This window comes from Rhipicephalus sanguineus, chromosome 1 (genome assembly GCF_013339695.2).
Source record: "Rhipicephalus sanguineus isolate Rsan-2018 chromosome 1, BIME_Rsan_1.4, whole genome shotgun sequence".
NCBI lineage: Eukaryota > Metazoa > Arthropoda > Arachnida > Ixodida > Ixodidae > Rhipicephalus > Rhipicephalus sanguineus.
The window spans coordinates 57,939,994-57,957,960 of record NC_051176.1 but is presented as its reverse complement, the minus strand read 5'-3'; the positions used below and the strand labels follow the sequence as shown (position 1 = coordinate 57,957,960).

Below are 17,967 nucleotides of genomic sequence, written 5' to 3'. Positions count from 1 at the left end.
TAAAATAAATGTTTAGAACGAATCTTTCCGAAAACATCCTGCTCAACTACTGCAAAGTGCGTTATCATCTCCTATCCTCTGCTTGCTCAACCGTTCTAATAGAGAGAGAGATAAACCGTTTAATGAAGCTGGAGATGTTTGCCTGGCTGTTCGCCTGACATGCTACTCCAGGTGCTGGGTGACGATTATGATATATACAGTGATAACCACATAACACATACAGTCCACAAGTTTACAAAGTTTGGTTCAGGCTCGTGGCCCGCAAGAAATTCAACAGCGCTTTCGTGGCACGTAGCGCACAGGTGCTGCTTTGCCATGGGCCCAGAACATGTCGCAACTCTAAGCACGATCCCCGTTGAAGATGCAAGGCTGCCTTCAGAGACTGTCTCTCTGATGCGTATCGCTTGCATTCACAAAGAACATGATGTAAATCTTCTTGGACGTTGCATTGGACGCACATTGGTGAGTCTGACAGCTTAATCTTGCTCCTGAAGTAGTTGGTGTATGCGACGTTCAGTCTGATGCGGTGCAAGCATGTTTCATCTTGCCTGTTGTTATGACCGGCTGTCGGTGGCGAAGCACTGACCAAGAGAATCGGCGGACGAGGTGTTCTCCCGCTGCTAGAACACCTGTATCCTTCCTGGAAACGAATTTCCTGGGACGGTGAGTGACCAACAATGGGCAGAATCTCGGCCTCAAAGTCTGGGACGGCGATGCCGGAGACAATGGACCACCTGGGCTTGGCTTGGTACGCTGCCGAAGCCACCTGACGGGTATGTTTGGACGGGAGTCTCCGCAACCCTTTCGCTGCGTCGGGAAAAGATCTGCATGGGCAGGCACGAGGAACCTGTTCTGCTTCTCCCCCACCTGCGTGTCGACAACCGCAGGACTCTTGCCGCTTCAAGTGTGCCATGACCCCTCCGCGACAGTGAAATGGACTGTGCCATGGTGGGAGGTGTCATGTGTGTGATTGGTGGTCATCAAGAGGGAGGAGCCAAACTGAGGGGTTAAAACGACGGTGCTGAGTGAGAAATGGGGCTCTGAGCCCTCGGTAACAGGCTCATCCAATTCGCTCGTCGCTGAACTCTTTCCTTGTAACTATGTAATTGAGTGTACGAAAAGTGTCAGTAAACTTGTTATTGTTTTCCCAACTTGCTAGCATCAGTTCCTCAACCCGGAGACTCGACTACGCTACCAAACGGAGTCCGGGTACGACGCTGCCCTCTCGTAGCAACAGCCTGGTTGTCGAGAAGGGACGGATCCAAACACACCGGCGCAACAACTGGTGGCAGCGGTGGGATTGATCCAAATACCCGGTCGCAACACTGTTTAGGTCTCGCGGCATATCAAAGTTACACGATGGGTCAATCTTGTAAAGTGGTCCATACTGGTGATTAGCATCTGTCCAGAGGGATCGCTGGAGCCGCCAAGCGTGTGCCGATACGATTGTCGCGGCATCTTTTCTCGAGAAAGGTATCTTGATGATTTCTCTCGAGGCGTCATGTCCAGCTTTGGCAGCGTCATCAGCATGGACGTTGCCTTGTATTCCACAGTGGGCAGGTATCCACTGCAGAGCAATGCGGTGATGGAGGTCACAGGCTTTGTTGCATAGATATTTGATGTCCATGACGAGTTGGTCTTGCGTGCTTGGGGACTTCAGAGACTGCAGCGCCGCTCTTGAGTCGGTGAAGATGACCCAAGACTCAGCTGTCTGATCTACAATGTAATTAAAATGCAGCCCGTAGTGCAGCCAGTTCAGTCGCTGTAGATGAAGTGCGGTGACTAAGAGTGGCAGAGATGGTGACATTGGCAGATGGAATCCAGACACCAATTGCAGACGACGTAGGTGTAACAGAGCCATCAGTGTAAATATGACGGTGAGCCCTGTAATTATTTTCCACGTGCTGTAGGGTGAAATATGTTAGTGCTGGTCCGGGTGTACGTCTCTTGTTCTTGAACCCAGGCACAAAAGTGATTATTGACCACGAAGGAATTTTCCACGATGGCTCTGTAGGCATTGATGCGCTTTCATAATGCAGCGGAAGCAAGCTCCGCACCACAAGACTGCTGTCTGAAGCAAGCGGATGACCCGGCATTCTGGTGGCATAACGCAAGTGAACTCGAAGAAGCTCCTGCTGCAGAAGCACTGCAGCTGATAGGCGTCTGCTTTCGGCAAGGGTTCCAATACTTGATGTGTTTTTTGGTAGGCCAAGGCACACTCTCAGGGCTTTCGCTTGAGCTCCAGTCAGCGCTTGTATGTTGGTTTGTGAAATGCCATGTAACGCAGGAAGGCTGTATCTTAGAAGACCTTCACAGAGAGCCGTATACATTCGCAGCAGGGCACTTACGGAGCAGCCCCCGGCGTTGCTTGATAACATGCGGAAGATGCTCGCATATGATGCAACTTTTTCCTTTAGTATTCGAACTTGGGGCGTCCATGTCATTAGCCTGTCGATTGTCACTCCCAGAAACTTGTGACTTTGCACATACCGAATGGGAGAATTCGCTACCTTTAACGTATAGCGCGAAACATCACGCCTCGTAAAAGCAACGGCGGCGCATTTTTCTGGTGACATCATTAGACCTCGCCCGAGTAAGAATTTTTCGATTGAATTGAGAGCTTTTTGTAGTCTTGCTCGTAGGACACGTCTGTTGCGACCACTGCTCCATATACAAATGTCATCTGCATAGAGAGAGATTTCGACCGATGCAGGGATACACTTCTCCAGTCCAATGAGAGAGATGTTGAATAAGGTTGGACTTAGAACACCGCCCTGGGGAACTCCTCGATGCACTGTGTGCGGGGCTGTGTCACCTTCTCTTGTGGACATGTAGACTGACCGATCAGTGAGGTAGTCCAAGATCCAGCGGTACATACGACCGCCAACTCCGACAGACTTAAGGGCGTGAGTCACGTTATCGTGAGTCACGTTATCGAACGCTCCCTTGATGTCGAGGAATACGCCGATAGTGATGTTGCCCGTAGCTTTGTTGAGTTTTACGCAGTTAATGAGACGAATCACATTGTCGATGCTACTGCGGCCCTTTCGAAACCCTGACATTTGTGGAGGGTATGCATTCTTGTTCATCAGCAACCAGTCCAGGCGCATCAATACCATCTTCTCCATAAGCTTTCCTACGCAACTGAGAAGAGCAATGGGACGATAGGAGTTAAGGTCCGTTGGAGACTTGCCAGGCTTGAGAATAGGAATGACACGAGCTCGTTTCCAGCAAGGTTCAAGACGCCCACTCTCCCAGCTGGCATTCGATCATGGAACTGCTTGGAGCATTGGCACTGGTGAACAAGGCGTCATCTCCCGGACCTGACTGCGTTAGCTACGCTGAGTTAACGCATTTAGGCGACAAGGCGAAGATGAACCGTTCTAATAGTGATCCCAAAAGGTATGCCAAAGAAAATGAAACTAAAGTAAGTGGACTAAGTGGACGATTAACAAGGTGCATTTTTGCGTCGGTGGTGACTTCTGTGACATTGCGAAGAAATGCGCTCGAAAGTTCTCTACAAAAATGTGTTTTCTATAGTTTAAACTGCCGCGCTTCGCTGTGATGACTGACGTCTTGCCTTTTCTTTTGCGTCACAGTGAGACGGCACAACAAGCGTGGCAAGAAGAAGAGCAAGGACAAAAAGGCCACAAGGGGAAGCGGTGCCGCCAAGGGTGAGTGTCTGCCCTGAACGGAACGGGCCGAGAGAAAAGTGTCGAGCTCTAAGCGCAAGATATTTATAAAACAGAGAAACTATGTGTAATATACAACCGAAATTTCTATTGACTACTGCAGTTAAGCGCATATAAACTGGTATAGTAAACGATAGTAAGAGAATTCCGCCGTCAGTCTTTGTTTCTGGGAGGCTCAGCAACCTTTTAAGTGGAGCACTTCAGCGCAACACCAGGACGGACCACAAAGAACAGATGAGGCAAGCACTGTCGCTGACTGGCCTTATTCTTCTCCGTTAACTGTATCTGATGTTACTTACGCAATATGCGGCCTTGTAATGCGTGCGCATGCACGGTTATGTGGTTCAGGAACTTACATGCGTTGTTGCACGAAGAATAAAGCAGTTGTTAGTCAGCGCCAGTGGCATCACCTACAATCTTGTAGAGTCAGCTTTCCGACCACACATACAGGAAATCGCGCTAAGCGTAGAAATCCTCATAATGCAGAAGCCACAAAGGTGGAGACAGCTACAAAGCTTAGAAATGTTGTCCGATACGCCCCATGATGTTGCCATAGCGTTAATTCTTGATAATTCGCCCAATGTTGACTAGCTTGAACGTTTACATCGGTGAACATGTTACGAGACGCTGTCAGCTGCTAGTTTCTCGTCTTTTTGTTCACTCTCATGCTGCAGTCAACCGGTAGTTTCATGGTCGGAGAAAGGCGTCCTGTAGCACAACCTCACATCAACGTTTTTCTTTTTATCTTTTTGCTGGGTATAGAATAACCAGCGTCACCAGGCTTTGTATGTACGTTTGTTTAGGGACCCTTATAGCAGTGCACGTCACATGTATACCGCAAAGAGACACTAAAGCCAAGCATTAAATCAGTTCACGCGGGTAAATTCTTTCAGGACTCTATTGTAGATTTCGCCGTTACAGGATAATTATTAGAACCGAAAATGAACGTCAAAGTTTCATTTCTGAATTGCGCGCCGAAACTTTAGCATGCGAACGTCAATGTGACCTCACGAATTTCAGTCTCTTGGCGAATTTTGGCCACGCTGGTTCAATGAAGTTTTCTGAAGCTTCATATTGAAACAGCGCCCAACTCTCCCTTTTTCTGAAGCTTGCTATGTCAAGACTGTGGGTCCCTCAGAACACAATGCAAACAATTTTTACCGATAAACCATTACGTAGGCGTTAGCAGACGCCGTCGAAATTTATGACGTCACGGCGAGCCGATGCGGTAACTCTAAGTTGGCGTCACTACCTGCATTTTGTTTTTGCGCGTTCTCTCGCTTGCCGAGCGTCTTCTCGCGATAATTTCACTATTATATCTTCGTCTAACCAGGGGCGAGACCGGCAGGCAGCACACGATGGCTAAGTGCAACACATGTTTATTCGGTCACACAACCAACTGTCAACAACCCGGAAGGAAAAAGGGCCGGTTGCTTATATACATGCTCGAACCACTATCACACCGAGCGTTGACGTCACGAAGCCCAACAGTCCGAGTCCAGGTCACCGCTGATAGCGAAGCGCGTCTGCGTCAGCACCACGATGCACAAACACGATAACACAACACTCCTCTCCCCTCACGAGGTTTCGTCTCACGGCACGTAACGGTCTGGCGGTCGCCTCAACCGGGTAGAACGTCGAAGCTGCGGTGTTGATTGTCCCGAGGGGTCGCCGTTATGGGGACCACTGTCGAGCGTCGGACCGCTGTCGTGTAGAAGGCCCGGAGACGGCTCGGTAGAAGACCCTGCCGATTCAGCTGCTGGTGACGTCAAGTTCGATGCTGGTTGGTCCTGATCGTTGAGCCGAGTAGGCGTGCTGGTCGAGGTGGGCTCTCTAGTGTCCCTGAAGAGCGGACCCTTGTTTTCCACTCTCGGCCCGTCCAGTACGGTTCCCGCCGCCTTAAGCCAGCTCCGGTTCTCCTGAAATGTACGCAGTCGCAGGTTATCAGCGTGAACGTATCGGTCCTCGTCTCCGACGCGAACAATGTACGTGCATGCGCTGCACCGCTGAGCAATTGTACCCAACAGCCATTTGTCGTCGTCCGGGCGGAGTCCTTTTACCAAAACCTGGTCGCCTTCCGAAAAGTCTCTCCATGGCCTTCGTTTCTGGTCTGCGTGGAGCTTCGCCTGCTCCCCCTTTTCGCGCATGCGTTGTTCCATGTCCGGGTGCAGCAGACTCAGCCTGGTTCTTGGCTGCCATGACAAGAAGATCTGGGCCGGGGTCTCACCAGTGGTGCTGGACGGGGTGTTGCGATAACTGAAGAGAAATTGGTCTATGCGATGTTGCATGGACTTCTTGTCTCCTTTTCTTTCTTCGTCTAGTATCTGTTTAAACAAGTCCTTCTTGACGGTCTGAACGCACCGTTCGGCGCTACCATTCGAAACTGGGTGATAGGGAGGAGATTTGGAATGACGAATTCCATTCCTGCTCAGGAATGTTGCGAAGTGCTGCGATGTGAATTGGGGCCCGTTGTCGGTGACGATCTCCTCTGGTAGTCCGTAGGCCGCAAAAACACCTCGCAACTTCTCTACTGTCTTTTCACTTGTTGTTGTTGTCATGACAAACACCTCAACCCACTTCGAATGAGCGTCCATTAGGACCAAAAAGAAATGCTGGTCCCTTTGCGCAAAATCTAGATGAACTCGCTGCCATCTACGTGTTGGCCAGCCCCATGACATTAGTGGCACTCTAGCTGCCGCATTCTGTGACAACTGACAAGTGATGCACTCTTTCACCGCTTGCTCTATGTCTAGCGTTAAGCGAGGCCACCAGACATGACTCCTTGCCAGCATTTTCATTCGAGTCATCCCTGGGTGACCTTCGTGCAGCATTTCTAGAACCTTCTGTCGCAACGAAGCTGGTATAACCACGCGATTGCCCCATGTTACGCACTCTTGGTCTACCGACAGTTCGTTACGGCGAACGAAGTATGGTGAAAGATCGTCGTCCGACACATGCGCAGGCCACCCGTTCTGCGTAAAAAACAACACTTTGGACAGCAATCGATCTTTACGCGTTTCCGATCTGATTTCCCTTGCCGACAATGGAGCCTCGTCTAGCACCGAAAAGAAATAAACGCCCTCAGACTCCTCTGCTTTGTCTCGGAGCGGTAGCCGTGAAAGGGCATCGGCATTTTGGATTTCGCTTGCCTTTCGGTAGACCCATCGGTAGTCATACGCTGCAAGAATTAAGGCCCACCGCTGTATCCGTGCTGCTGCCATTGTAGGGATTGGCTTGCCATGCCCGAAAATTCCAACAAGGGGTTGGTGATCTGAATAAACGGAAAATTTTCGACCAAACAAAAATTTGTGGAACTTCTTTAGACCGAAAATAACTGCAAGAGCCTCTTTCTCCAGGTGGGCGTAGCCCTGCTCTGCCTGACTTAGTGTCCTCGATGCGAACGCTATCGGTCTTTCGACCCCCGCGATTTTATGAAATAAGATCGCCCCTAGTCCATATGCCGAGGCGTCGCACACCATACCAAGTTCCTGATCCGGATTGTAGTATGCTAGTACTCTGGGATGCATAAGCCAATCCTTAGATCTCTTAAAGGTATCCGCTACCCTGTCCGTCCATTGCCACTTAACATTTTCGCCCAACAACTCATACAATGGTTTCAGCTCTGCTGACATGTTCGGAACGAATTTGCCATAAAAATTGAGCATGCCCAAATATGCTCGAAGCTCCTGTTTGTTCTTGGGTGTCGGCGCGTCTTTGATAGCGCGCACCTTATCATCGGATGGCCGAATGCCATTTGCGTCCAGCACGTGACCCAGATACGCCACCGATGTTTCGAAAAACTTGCACTTTTCTTTGCGCAATTTAATGCCTCGTTTCTTGAACCTTGTCAGCACGCTTTCCACCTTTTCCCAACACTCCTCAAAACTTTCCCCGGCAATCAACACATCATCCAGGTAGCAAGCGACTTTATCTAGGCCTCCTAGAACATCGTCCATGACTGCCTGGAATATCGAGGGTGCACTGGTTATCCCATACGGTAGGCGCGTAAACTTAAACAGCCCCATGTGCGTATTTATCGTGAGCAAAGACTGCGAGTCAGGGTGCAACTGCAGCTGCTGATACGCGGTTGAAAGGTCAAGCACAGTGAAATATTTGCACCCATGCAAGGCTACAAACAAATCTTCCATCACTGGCAGCGGATAATGATCGGTGCGCAAGCAGGGATTCACCGTCATTCTGTAGTCTCCGCAAATCCTGACCGTGTTGTCTCCTTTTGGAACCACCACCAGCGGCGTGGCCCAGTCGCTTTTTAGGACGGGAACAATCACCCCTGCGTTCTGCCAGGCCCTCAATTGTTGGGAAACGGGATCTCTGAGTGCGAAGGGCACCGGTCGAGGTTTACAAAAGACCGGCGTTGTGCCCTCCTTCAGCAACAAGCTTACTTGACAATCCGTTATCTGTCCGAGCTCTGGTTCAAACACTTCCGAGAACCTTTCAAGCAAGCTAGCCACTCGATCGATCCCCACCCCATCCACACTCAACCAATCCAATTTAAGAGATTCCAACCAGTCTCGCCCTAGCAACGCAGTCTCACTCTTTTGCAACGTACGGACAACGATCAGAGGCAGCGTCGCTGTCTGGTTGTTGTGCTCTACCGGCATCATCAGCTTGCCCAGAACCGTTAACGGCGTTCCCCCATAGGCTTTTAGCTTTATGCTACACGGCAACAACGGTCGCCCGGCCCAGTGTCGCTGATAGAGAGTCTCGGGGACGATAGAAACAGACGCGCCCGTATCTAGCTGCATCGGCACATTACGACCCCCGACCCGTACGTTTACAGTATAGTTTCGGACACTCTCGTTACACGAAAATACATTCTGTAGCAAAATATTGTCCTCACCACTACTGTCCTCCGCATAGTGTGCTGTGCTGGCGGACGATCGGCACGCTCTTGCCAAGTGGCCCACTCGTTTGCAGGCGCGGCAGCGGTATTTCCTGAACGGGCACCTTCGTCGGTGTGGGAGGTGGCTCCGCATCGGTAACAAGCCCAACCGGTTGTTTCTTTCGCTGGTCTGGGTTCCATGTAGTCTCCACGCGGCTGTCCCGACCTTGAACTCAGAGCTTGTCGTTGTACGGCGTGGACACCCAGTTCTTGCCCCTCCGGCTGGAATTTCTTCGTCTCGGAACGGGCTAGTTCAATACTTCGGGCTAGTTCGCACGCCTCTGCAAACGTCAGTGTGGCCCTCTTCAGAAGCACTGCTTGCGTTGTCTCGTCTTTCAGCCCGGCAACGAAACGGTCCCGCAAAGCTTCATCCAAAAATGCCCCGAAATTGCAGGAGGCAGCCAGACTCTTCAATTCCAACGCAAAGCCCGCCACCGGTTCTGTGTCCTGCTGAATCCGGCGGTTGAATCGGAAGCGTTCGGCTATGACCATGGGTTCCGGAGCATAATGCTTCTTGAGGGCTTGAATTAGTTGCGCATATTCTTTCTCCTCGGGCTTCGCGGGAGCTAGTAGATTTTTAAGCGTGCGATAGGTTTTCTTCCCAATAGCGGTAACCAACACCGAAACCTTGAGGTCGTCGCTCACCTGGGTCGCCCGAAGGAAGTGCTCGAACCGCTCGATGTACGATTCGAAATCCTCGTCTCCGTCCTCGAGGAAGGGTTCGAACTTGCCAGCCGCTGCCATGTTGAAAGTCTTCCGCTCCCAAAAGTGCCTGGCGTCTGTCGGCCGTGCGGATTCACCAGGGTCCCACCCTCGTCGCCACTATTATATCTTCGTCTAACCAGGGGCGAGACCGGCAGGCAGCACACGATGGCTAAGTGCAACACATGTTTATTCGGTCACACAACCAACTGTCTAACAACCAGGAAGGAAAAAGGGGCGGTTGCTTATATACATGCTCGAGCCACTATCACACCGAGCGTTGACGTCACGAAGCCCAACAGTCCGAGTCCAGGTCACCGCTGATAGCGAAGCGCGTCTGCGTCAGCACCACGATGCACAAACACGATAACACAAGAGGTACATCCCTATTTCGCACTCCCTCCGTGATTGACCTGTACTTACAGCCTCTCAGCAAGCAACAAATATACACGTCGGACATTGGTGTGTTGCATCACGAGACGTTTATGCCACACAGTGGCGGCGGAGATGTCGGGCGGAGCAATTGCGGCGCCTTCGACTCGTATATACAAAACCGAGCTGCGGGCGAATGCCGAGGATCGGCATGTATATCAGCTGGCTTCGGCAGTGTTTTCCTGGAAGCGCGCCTTCGGAAACGCGTGGTGGTGTTGGCCGGAACATCTCCGCCAGCGCCTCGTACAACCGTGCGATGGATGCAAGCCATTGTGGGGGACTCGGACAGCGACGGCTGCGAGCGTCTGCTCAGCGATCTCGGGACTCCGATTTACGACTTGAAGTGCTCGCCACGGACTGCGACTCTGCCGAGCTAATGACCCGACGACTATGGTGTAGCAGATCTCAATGGCTGCAGGCACCTGAGCACTAGTGTTCGAGCAGTGTTAACGTGACCTTCGCTCGAGAGCGCCGTGCATGAACTTGTGAAGACCCCGTGAGCAGTGTCTTTAAGAGACCTTATGGGAGGGTCCCGGGAAGTCGGATTTCGGAACGCGCCGAGTGCGCTCGGAATGAACGAACTGCGTTTAGCCAGTCAATGTCTCCTCTCATCAGCTGACATACGAGAGCCGGCTTTGTCGGTCCACAACGGAGAAGAGGCACCCGAAATTCACTATTGCGATTGCTATGGTGCCAGAACATCGCGGGACATTTGTAAACGAGATGGCCGACTTACTCGCGTGAGCATTCTTTGATGGTCCAATTTTATCACGTATGCCTCTTACAGGTCAGAAAACTTTCTCTTTTTGAAGCTTTTTCGCACTTGCATTTCACATGGGATAATAAATCGTGTCCCACGCGCAAATTGGAATTATCCATCACTAACTACGATACCGTCTTCCACCGCTTAGTTTTACTTAAACAGATCTGGTCTTCTGGAGCCATCCCCTTTGTTACCTAGCTGTAACGAAGCTGAAAATAGCGACCATTATCTACTTAGACGTCGCCGTTTCAAAAATCAAAGGAAAAGAGGCTTTGATTTTACTTAAAACATAGAAATACCACTAAGTGTTCTAAATATTCTCCGCTTTGGAGCTGCTTCATTGGAATATATTAAGAGGAACGTCTGCGGGGCCTCTGGGAATTCCTGGGTTACACAAGGATATTACCTTGCTAATTCATTGATCCCCAGTCTTCTTACCAAACCAAAATTATTAACCACAGTATTATCGTTATTAAGCATTAACTTTTCCCAGCAAAAATAATGATGTATTACAACTATTGCTTCTCGTTGTAAAAAAAAGAAGTCTTCATTTCATTATTTAGTTTTTCTGCATCACAAAAATTACTATATTCTGTTGAAAAGACTGCACATTTCACTTTTCCTGCCTTTTATTTAATGTTCGCATTTACATTACCAGCCGGCTTTTTGGCCGTACTCCCGTAGTGTACGAGACAGGTATAAGCCAGCAAGCAAGGAAGCTGCCGGCTTCGATTGTCGTCGGGGCTTTGGACCCCATGCCCAGGGCGCTCGCCCCGGTCGAGCGTGACCTCGGCCGCCAGCAAGACTTCATATGGCGGCACAGCATCTTCAAGCTCGAGCAGGCGAGCCACACGACAAAGCGTGTGCACGCCATGAACGATACCACGACGGACTCGACATCATGTTGCGCGGTGCTACTGTATATAATACTAGGCAACAGAGAAAAAAAAGAAGAAAAATGCAGACAAGCAATACAAATTGTAAAGCAAGTACACACGTAACAAAGCACGAGTGAAAAATGAAGTTGATTACACGTTAGTGAGATGTTCATCGACTGCAACTATCAAGTCTTTTAGTGGTAAGGAGCGGATGTTACCAGGCAGGGAATTCCACAGTTGTATTGCGCGCGGAAAAAAACTGTATTAAAGGTAATAGTACGTGCAAAGAAAGGTGTTACGTTCAAAGCGTGGGAACTTAGGGTACAACTTTCATCAGTAAATGTGATGAGGTTACCGGCACAAAGGCCGGAGGATGAGTCATTATTTCACGTAAAAAATTTAAACATTCGTTTTGGCATCGCGAGGGTTGTGATGGAATGTTTAATGATTGAAGGGCTGTGGTCGGGGAGAAGTTGCGGCTATAGTTTGAAAAATGAAACGGATAGATTGACGGTGAATGTTATCTAGCGAGCTTATTTCACAGTGTTAGTAAGGGAACCAGGCTACAGGATACATATTCGAGAGTAGGGCGAATGAGTGATTTGTATAAAAGCAGTTTAGTATCTGGAGGGGCGTTAGGTAAGGTGTGGCACAAATAAACAAAATTTTTAGCGCTTTACCGCGTACATGGTCAATGTGGCTAGTCCACGAAAGGCGTTTGGTTAAAATTACTCCTAAAATATTTGTACTGTGAATCTTTAATAAACACAGTGCCACCCAAAGAATAGTCAAAAAAGAAGGGGTTACGCCGATTGGTAAAATACATTACGACTGTTTTAGGGCAGTTAAACGTTCATTTCCCTCGTGTCACACCAGTTGCTAAAAGATGTGAGTGATTGCGCAAGGTGGTAATGATCGTCAATGGAATTGATAGTTTCATAGAGGACGCAGTCATCTGCGTGGAGTCTTATTTTAGATCAGATGCTATGAGGTAAAATATTAATGAAAAGTAAAAATTATAAAGGGCCTAGAACAGAGCTCTGAGGAACACCGGTGGTGACGTCAATGAGAGATGAATCTGTCGAGCTGAAAGAAACGAACGGTGAGCGCGAACGAAGAAAAATGGCTGTCCAAGAAACAATACGAGGGTTATCGAGAAGGACGTTTAGTTTTAACAATAGCTTAGAATGAATGATGGAGTCAAAAGCTTTGGAGAAATCAATTAAAGTGACATCTATTTGGTCATCTAGGTCTAAGACACAAGCAACGTCATGCATTAAATCGACTAATTGCGTAACAGTACTATAACCGCGACGGAAACCATGCTGAGCTGATGATAGGATATTATTATTGTCAAGGAATCGATTATATGTCTGTGAATGATGTGTTCTAACATCGTGCAAGAATAAGGTGTACGAGATATTGGTCTGTAATTAGAAAAAAGTTGTTTATCGCCTGATTTATGCAAGGAAAGTACTTGGACAGATTTCCATGAGCGTGGTACCACACCAGAGTCCAAGAATTTCTGAAAATTTAGGGTATTATGCTGTCCATAAAGAGTATCGTGCGAGAAAGTAATTAGAAATGCCATCGGAACCAGTGCATTTTTAGTATCAAGTTTCAGGATAAGGTTTAAGGCACCATCACAACTTATTGCGATATTTTCTAGTTTGTTAGTCTGAGCAACATACCTAAACTCTGCAACTGTATGGTTATCGAGAGTGAAGCCAGATTGGAAGTATGAGTTGAAAGCATTCGAAATGACAACCGGGTCGTGAGTTAAAAGCATCGTTAATCTTAAAACAGGTACTGCCAGTCGTGCTAGGCGATACTGACGTCCACAACTTGCGAGGACTTGATTTTAGTACTTGAGGAAGTTGGACTGAAAAATAGATATCTTTAGCACTTTTAGTAATAGTGCTAAGTTCTTCCTCAGCTTTTTCAAAGGAGACGCGAGCCTCAGCATCAGATTGTTTACATTTACGCAGCCTGTTAACACGTCGTGATAGGTGCAAGATATCACAACCTACTGTTGCAAAATATTTCTTTTGCTGCTGTATATAATCTCGCCTCAATTTACGTAATTGTGTTTGTTCTGTTCTGCAGCAGTAACGACGCATCGGCGGCAGCCATACGAAAAGCCTTTATTTCATACAGCGGCGCACTTCTATAGATAACGCTGCATGCCGGTCAAGCACACGTCATCGGTGGTGTAATCTTACCAGACTGCGTGCCGGATACAGAACATTCCTTCCTCCTTAATTTAAAGCTATATGCTTTTCTTTCCGCGATCGTAATTAGAGGCTTGGTAGCGGTCAGGCGGGCGTCTTGTGCGATTACTTCTTCGCAAAGAAGCCTCTTCGGGTGAGGCCGTGGTTCAAGTTGCTGTGATGCTTGAAGGCTCCGCTGCCGTGTGTTCTGCACCAGGCTGCGATGCCGGTTGCACTGTTGAAGCGGCGTCGTCTAATCGTACATGCTCAAGCTGACCTGCAGTAGCATCACTAATCATGGAGTCACCAGGGGGAGCATCTCCTGAGGGAGTTGATGGAAAGTCCTCATTACGGGCACCTGGAGGGTGAGCTTTTGCGATATCCGGGAGGAGTGATGTCTTTGAACACGAAGTCCAGCTGGGTCTCAAGTGGTCGATATGCACGAAACGAAAATGGTCTCCGACTTTCACTACAAACGTGGAGTCGCTTACTCGTACCAGGACAGCTTCGTCCCACGACAGTGGTTCCCCTCTCGTAGTCTTCACAAAAACTGCGTCACCAGCTTCCATCTACGGGTCCCTTCCTCGGCCCTCACTGCGATAGGTGGCGTCTCGGTCTTGACGACTCCTCATATCGTGTACAAAACTTGACTTCAGGAGCGAAAGCTTTACTCGAGGTTGTCGTTTCAGGAACAGCTCAGCCGGCATTCTTCCTGTTACAGAATTTGGGGTGTTCCTGTATGCAAGCAAGAAGTCGTTAAGTCGCTGATGCAGAGTTCTGTGTTGACCTGTGAGGTTATCGTGAATGACTTGTTTCAGTAGAATGGCTTTGGTTGTTTTGAACTAGCCGTTCTGCTGCCCCATTCGATGAAGTATGGTATGGTGGCGTACGCGTATGCCGAATCCCGCAGGAAGAGGTAAAATCGGAGAACTCCTGTGCAGTAAACCGAGGTCCGTTGTCACTGATAATTTCCTCCGGGCAGCCATACGCTGCAAATATCTCTTTCAGACGGTCGATGTAGTGCCGTCGATGTTGACGTCGTTGTAGTGCGGAGACATTTTACTTCTATCCACTTTCAGTAAAAGTCGAGAAGAAGAAATCAGTTGGCGCCATCCTTCATGACGAAATCGACATGGACTCTCTGCCAAACATGAGTTGGATAAGTCGATGCATGCGATGGCCCTGGTGCTTTCGCAGGCATGGTCGTTTGGCACACTTGACATTGACGGACAGTGGCTTCAATGTCCTTGTCAATTGACGGCCACCAGACAAGCGACCTAGCAAGCATGTTCATTCTTTGCATTCCTGGGTGCTCTTCGTGCAGCAGTGTTAGCACCGCTTCTCGGAGTTCGTCCAGAATGATGACTCGCTGCCCCACGTGACGCTGCCTTGCTCGCATGAAAGTTCGTTTCGACGAACGTAGAAGGGGTCAGATTGATCATTATAATGCGCTGGCCAGCCAGATAAGGTAAACTGCACGACTCTGGAAAGAATGCGGTCCCTTTTAGTCGCACTAGCCACCTGGCTTGCGGTGAGAGGCGTTGAATCAAAAACTGCTAGACATTCTTGTGTGTCATCTTTATGATTGACTGGAAGTAGCAGCCTTGAAAGGGCGCTAGCAACTTCCATGTTTTTGCCGTTTCTGTTACCACAGTGCGTACTGATAAGCTGCTAACATGATAACCCAACGCTGAATCCTTGCTGCGGCCATAGAAGGCATTGGTTTATCAGATGCAAAGATGCCTAACAGCGGTTGGTGGTCGGTATACAACGTGAATTTCCCTCCGTACAGGTATCCATGAAACCTGCTTAGACCGCAAATTTTGGCCAGGGTTTCCTTATCACCTTGCGCATAGTTGCGCTCTGCTGCGTTCAACGTTCTGAGGCGAAGGCGACTGGGTCTGTCTGAACCGTCAGGTGTCAGTGGAAAATTGCGGCCGCGCGACCGTAGGCCGAAGAGTCGCAGCTTAACCCGATTGGCGTCTTCACGTCGTTAAAACGTCAGAACTTGACTGTCGATAAGGCGCTGCTTGGATTCCACGAACGATCTGAAACATGCTTCCGTCCACATCCAGGTCTTATCCTTCTTGAGCAGGTCGTACATTGGTGCAGCGACAGTAGCCAAGTCTTTGATGAATCTTCGTAGAAATTCAGGAGGCCCAAGAAAGCTCGCACTTCGTTACGTTACTTGGCTGAGGTGCTTCCAAGATGGCCTTTATCTTTGTTGCTGTTGGCAAAATACCATCTGATGTCACTTTGTGCGCAAGATAAATGACGGACTCCTTGAAAACTTCATACTTCTGATCCTTTACGGTGATATTGTGCTGTGCAAATCGTTGAAGCACCTTTTCCACGGTTTCTTGACAGTCATCTACGTTATCACCTACGAAGATGAGGTCATCGATATAGCACCTCACTTTTGGAATCCATTTTAGGATATGATGAACGAAGGACGCGTTAATACGGTACACAAAGAAGAAGGTAGACACGGTGGTCCGAGAGAGTTACCTGGTGTCTCTCGGTGTCGACGTACCGACATACGCAGTTGAGCTAACTGCAAGTGGAAGAACCGTCATCATCAATGTTGTGGAATTCTTGGGCTGTTTTTAAATGGCTACATATTATTATATGTCTGCTTTGAAAAGGGTCGCCTTACCCTTCAAAAACTATTCGAATAATATTCGATTTGTATTCGCATTCGATTCGGCGTCATCGCTATTCGATTCGCCTTCGATTCGGCTGTAAAGTTCACTATTCGCACACCCTGCCACATATGCATAGCGGTAGTCTTTCTCCACAATGTTCGGCCTCCTTCCGCTTAGTCTTGTATTCATCAAATTGGCAGTGTCTGGGTCACAATTATAGGCTAGGCAAAGGTAATTCTTGCACTGTGTCATGAGTAAAGGGGCACGGGGCGCGTGCCGGACAGCGCAAGGCGTCGATGGTGCGCGGGGAATGGAAAAGTGCCCGATGGTGTGCACCCCCGCCACGTCGACGCAAGCCATTGGCCGGAGAAAGGCGTGTGCCACGCGACCCGAGCTGAGGTGTGGGACCACAGAAGAAGACTTGGTCATTGTTCGGTGGAGTTGTCGAGGAGCAAGGTGGTGCAGGCCAGCGTCGCGTCCGCGACGGGAACAGCAGGGCTGAGTTCTGGAGGCAGCGTTGTGCATGCCCCGGGAGGGTGGCCGTCGACCTCGGCGTCTACCGAGCGAGGTGTCCCGGGCTTGCGGCCGCCTCATCACGCAGTTCTCGCGGCACCTGCGGCACTACCACAGCTCGGCAAGACGACGGCGACCCACCGACAATCACTGGAGAGCCACGACGACAGTTCGAGCCCGTGGCACTGAGGAGAGGCCGACAATTAGGCCTAGCTGGCAGGGACCGGTGTTCTCCGAGAGGAAGGAAACATCGGCGAGGAAGACGATCAGCGAGGCGTCTGATCAACGACGGCGGCCCTGAGACGTCGGCAGGAGCCTCGAGGACGGGACCGGGCGTCGACTTGGACCACGACCCGAGTCAGCGGACACCGCGAACCGTAAGAACGCTCCATTGGTATCGCGAGTGACTGAGAGGCCATAGTGGCCAGACTTTCGGGCTAGAGGAGCCAAGCAGAGCTAGAATGCTTTTCAATGTTTTGTCAGCGATAGCGTACTAGCCTAGGAATTTCCTGATGTGCCAATATTGTTGTAAATTTTGAGTGTTCATTTTTGTGTGTCGTGGTGTGTTAGATAAAGTTTTGTTTGCAGTGCCACCACGGTGTCTCCCGAGTCTCTCTCCTCTCTCTCTCCCAATCCACTCCGCGTTGCAAGTGCTCCCGAGATACGTGACACACTGCATATTTACCTCCCACGATGGGGTCATTCCACGGCAAACGTCCCAGCCATTCTGGCAACCGTCTCAAATATATTCGTCAAACATGTGTTGGTTTATTGCATTGAAAACAAGGAATTGCTAGAATTGTCGCCGAGAAAAAAAATTGTTTGGTGACGTGGCATCCTTCCGCATTCCACATAATGTCGTCTTCGTGCTCTTATCTGAAAATTTCTTGTGACAGTATAGTTTCTCGTTTCGATACCAAATTTGGGTTGCACATCAAGCAAAGGCGTTTGTTAAGGTGTTGGAAGCTCAATAATATTATACTTGCATACTTGGAAAACCAGCGCAAACACGACGGACACACAAGGCGAGAAGGACACAGGACGAACGCTGTCTGACAACTGAAGTTATTGACACGAAACTGAACACATGAAAACCAACACACGTGCGTGCGCAGGTATTTTAGGTCACGTAAGAAACAAATTGGTGAGCATGCATATCCCGCAATCTAGCAAACAAACGGAAGGTTCATATATCGCAATCAGCACTCAAACTTTGATGAAGAACGCTT

The 17,967-nt window shown here is 49.3% G+C and overlaps 2 protein-coding genes across 2 annotated transcripts in view; both read right to left on the bottom strand.

Annotated features, from left to right (window-relative positions):
* Window positions 1–17,967, bottom strand: part of LOC119391718 (bone morphogenetic protein 4) — a 261,822-nt gene that overhangs the window by 183,293 nt on the left and 60,562 nt on the right. The gene's annotated exons all lie outside the window — the stretch shown is intronic.
* Window positions 5,151–7,140, bottom strand: LOC125758004 (uncharacterized protein K02A2.6-like). Its single transcript, XM_049414416.1, has one exon. It carries the CDS (start codon window positions 6,911–6,913, stop codon window positions 5,285–5,287), a length of 1,629 nt encoding a protein of 542 aa, XP_049270373.1. The 5' UTR covers window positions 6,914–7,140; the 3' UTR covers window positions 5,151–5,284.